At 43.0% G+C, this 4628-nt stretch overlaps 1 protein-coding gene across 3 annotated transcripts in view; it reads right to left on the bottom strand.

Annotated features, from left to right (window-relative positions):
* Positions 1-268: 268 nt before the first annotated feature.
* The window catches only part of ASB11 (ankyrin repeat and SOCS box containing 11), a 29930-nt gene continuing 25570 nt past the window's right edge, over positions 269-4628 (bottom strand). For all 3 annotated transcript variants that reach the window (XM_034759065.1, XM_034759082.1, XM_034759073.1), the window contains one exon: positions 269-479. In XM_034759065.1, coding sequence (XP_034614956.1) covers positions 355-479 — 125 coding nt within the window. In that variant the 3' untranslated portion in view covers positions 269-354. The remainder of the gene's footprint in view (positions 480-4628) is intronic.

Genomic DNA, 4628 nt, shown 5'->3' with positions numbered 1-4628 from the left:
CACCCCCCACACACACACACACCTGTACAATCAGCTGTTTGGGTGTATACCTACACACAGCTGTACAATCTGCTGTTTGCATATTTCAGCCTCTTATCTAACATCAGTGGATTTAACGCTAAAGTGCGAGAATATCATTTCCTGGTAACATGCACTGTGCTACAAAGCAGTTTCCAGTGGTTACAACATATAGGAGTATTGTGTCAGGGAGTATTGTTATGTCAGCAGCTAAGTAGTTTGGTACCTATAGTAAGCAGTAAATGATGTCTTTGTTTTTCACTTTGGTTTAATATCTTTGTGGTAAACAGCCATTTTGTTCCTCTCTTGGCAACCATCTTATAGACAGTCATAGAGCTATCGATATAAGAGAAATTTCTCAAGTGGCTCAGGAAGATTCAGCTTGTGGACTACATAAAGACATGAGCGACCCAGACACTTCCTGATACACAGCCGACACAGCTGGGCAAGGCTGGCAGGACCTGGAAAAGAAGGAAAAACCCGTAAACCCCAAACCCGTAAACATGAAGGCCAATGGGGGCTGCGGGAAGCGGCAACCAGCACATCCCTCGGCCTGTGCTGCTTCCCACAGCCCCCATTGACCTGGAACGGTGAACCATGGCCAGTGGGAGCTGTGATTGGCCAAACCTGCAGACGCTGCAGGTAAACAAACCGTCCCAGCCCACCAGCAGATTTCCCTGATGGGCCGCGTGCTAAAGGTTGCCAATCCCTGTGCTATGCCAATATATACCAGCTGAGGATCTGACCCAAGGCTGGAATGCAATGCTCCTTATAAACTCTTTTGAAGTTGCTCATAACTTTCTTAAACAAATTCCCCATGGGAGGAAGTTTTCTAAGCTGTGTGATCATCCGGGGACTTCAATTTGAGTGACATATGCTGAAGGTCTCATGCTGCCAGTACTAAAACATCCTTGGGATTTATAAATAGTATATATGACAATTTCCTAACTCAAAAAGTGTTGTATCCAACATAGGGAAATTCTATTTTAGACCTCATTTTGACAGATACAGAAGAACTGATCACAGAACTAAAAGTTACTGGTAACTTAGTTACAGGTGACCATGACTTGATCACATTTATAATTTGCAAACAATAAAGTCCACACCAGTGATATTTATAATTGGTGTTTTGAAAAGGCCAATTTCACAAAGCTGAAAACAATTAGAAGCCAAATCAACTGGGAGGAATAATTCAATCAAAAAAATGTGAATCATAATTGGGAATTGTTTAAGAATACTTTACTAGCTGCTCAAAAAGCCACAACTGAGGAAGAAGGCCATATCAGTTAAAAAACTGTCCTAGTTTAGTGGGGAAGAAAAGGCAGCTAAAAATAAAATTAATAATAATAATAATATATAACAAATGGAAGAAAAGGGAAGCTGATAGTAATTACTATAGATCAAAAGTTGGGAATTGTAGAAAATGCATAAGGGAAGCAAAGGGACACAAGGAGAAATCTATGACCACCAGAGTTAAGGACAATACGAAGGCGTTTTTTAAGTACTGGTATATTAGAAACAAAAAGAATCCTAACAATTGTAATGGTCCATTACTAGATGGTAGAATTATCACAATAAGAATGCAGAAAAGGCATAAATGCTCGATAAATATCTGTTCTGTATTTGGGAAAACAACAGAAAATATAGCCATAGCATGTGATATCATTCTTTCCATTCCACTAGTATCTCAGGAGGATGTTAAACAGCAGCTAATAAACTTGGACATTTTTAAATCAGCAGGTCCAGATAACTTGCATCCAAGATTTTTTAAAAAGCTGGCTAAGGAGCTTGCTGTACAATTAATACTGATTTTCAGTAAATCTTGGAACACCATGGAGTTCCAGACGACTGGAAGAAAGCTAATGTTGTGCCAATATTTAAAAACAGTAAACTGGATGACCCAGGTAGTTATAGGCCTGTCAGTCTGACATTACTCCTGGGCAAGATAATGGAGCAGCTGATATGACACCTGATTAATAAAGAATTAAAGGAGGGTAATATAGTTAATGCCAATCAACATGGGATTATGGAAAATATATCCTGTCAACTAACTTGATATCTTTTTTATGAGATTACAAGTAATAGTGTTAATGTAATAGATTTCTGTAAGGCATTTGACTTAGTATCACATGGAATTTTGATTAAAAAACTAGAAAGATACAAAGTTAACATGGCACACGTTACATGGATTAAAAAGCTGGCTAATGGAGAGGACTCAAAATGTAATTGTAAAATGGAAAATCATCATTGAACGGGTGTATTTCTAGTGGAGTCCCATAGGGATCGGTTCTTGGCCATATGCAATTAACATTTTTATTCATGACTGGGAAAAAAACATAAAATCATCTCTGATAAAGTTTTCAGATGACACAAGAACTGGAGGAGTGGTTAATAATGAAGAGGATAAGTCACTGATACAGAGCAATCTGGATTTCTTGGTAGGCTGGGCACAAGCAACAATGTGTGTTTTAATAGATATACATCTATGAAGAAAGCATGTAGCCATACTTTACATGCTGGGAGACTCTATCCTGGGAAGCAGTGACTGAAAAAGATTTGAGAACTGTGGTGGATAATCAGCTGAACAAGAGTTCCCAATCAGACGCTGTGGCCAAAAGGGCTAATGTCATCTTTGGATGCAGAGGAATCTCACATAGGAGAAGAGAGGTTATTTTACCTCTGTATTTGGCACTGGTGTGACCGCTGCTGGAATCCTGTGTCCAGTTCTGGGGTCCACAATTCAAGAAAGATGCTGATAAATTGGAGAAGGTGAAGAGAAAAGCCACAAGAATGATTAAAGGATTAGAAAACATGCTTTATAGCAGGGGCGGGCAAACTTTTTGGCCTGAGGGCCGCATCGGGTTTCGTAAATTGTTTGGAGGGCCGGTTAGGGGAGGGGGTCGTGGCCCAGCCCCCACCTCCTATCTGCCCCCCCCCCCGGACTCCTGCCCCATCCACACACTGCTGTCCCCTGACTGCCCCCGGACCGCCCCTGGACCCCCGCCGCCCCATCCAACCCCCCCTCCTTCCTGACTGCCCCCCCCGGGACTCCTGCCCCCATTCAACCCCCTGTTCCTCCCCGACTGCCCCGACCCCTATCCACACCCCCGCCCCCTGACCACCACCCTGAACTCCCCTGCTCTCTATCCAACGCCCCTCCCCTGCTCCCTTACCATGCTGCCTGGAGCACCGGTAGCTGGCAGCGCTACAGCCGCCCCACCCAACTGGAGCTAGGTCACACCGCCACTGCCACCATGCAGCACAGAGCACTGGGTCAGGCTGGGCTCTGTAGCTGTGCTGCCCCAGGAGCTCACAGCCCCGCCGCCCAGATCATTGTGCTGGTGGCGGAGCGAGTGAGCTGAGGATGCGGGGGAGGGGGGACAGCAAGGGAGGGGTCAGGGGCGAGCCTCCCGGGCCAGGAGCTCGGGGGCCGGGCAGGATGGTCCCACGGGCTGGATGTGGCCCACGGGCTGTAGTTTGCCCACCTCTGCTTTATAGTGATAGAGTCAAGGAGTTCAATCTAGTAAGCCTAATGAAGGAAAGGTTAAGGGGTGATTTCATCACAGTCTATAAGTACCTACATGGGGAACAAATATTTAATAACAGGTTCTTCAATTTAGCAGAGAAAGGTAAAACACAATTCAGTGGATGGAAGTTGAAGCTAGACAAATACAGACTGGAAATAAGGCATGCATTTTTAACCGTGAGAGTAATTAACCCTTGGAACAACGTGCAAAGGGTCATGGTGGTTTCTCCATCAATGGCAATTTTAAAATCAAGATTAGATGTTTTTCTAAAAGATTTGCTCTAGGAATTATTTTGGGGAAGTTCTATGGCCCACAGGAGATCAGACTAAATGGTCACAATGGTCCCTGCTGGTCTAGGAATCTACTAAATGTTTGTGCAAACTCCCTTCAGATATTATTGAGCTATGGTCATAACAAAACAAACAACTTGCATTATCACATTAGAAATGTTGTCCCTGGGTAATTCAATAATGCTTGAATGGATTTTGTTCAAACTTGATTTGTTTTATGGAAACTGGTTTAGCAATTCTGAAGCTATGAGTGCTAAAAGCATTTTCAAGTGTGCACAATAAAGCTTTTTCTGATTTTTTGTTTGAGCTAAATCTTAGAACCATGAAGGTGTGCATGAGTATTAGATTTTTAGCTAATATGGTCATGTGCCTTGTTTAGCTAATAGCAGAATGCACAGCAGTCTGGTGAGAATAAATATATTAAGGAGTGCTTGGTGCTCAGATGCCATGGTAATGTGGGCTGTACTTAGTCAGGTGTTTGCATGTACAGCATATGTACACAATTGCATGTTCAAATATATATTTGTGTGCCCGAACACCCATATGCACACAATACCTGTTTTTGTGGGTATGCAAATGTAACCCTCTAATGAGTTTCAGAGTAGCAGCCGTGTTAGTCTGTATCCGCAAAAAGAACAGGAGTACTTGTGGCACCTTCGAGACTAACAAATTTATTAGAGCATAAGCTTTCGTGGACTACAGCCCACTTCTTCGGATATGCATCCGAAGAAGTGGGCTGTAGTCCACGAAAGCTTATGCTCTAATAAATTTGTTAGTCTCTAAGGTGCCACAA

Source organism: Trachemys scripta, chromosome 1, assembly GCF_013100865.1.
Source record: "Trachemys scripta elegans isolate TJP31775 chromosome 1, CAS_Tse_1.0, whole genome shotgun sequence".
Lineage (NCBI taxonomy): Eukaryota > Metazoa > Chordata > Testudines > Emydidae > Trachemys > Trachemys scripta.
The sequence above is the reverse complement of the archived record's forward strand: the minus strand, read 5'-3'. Positions and strand labels throughout refer to the sequence as shown.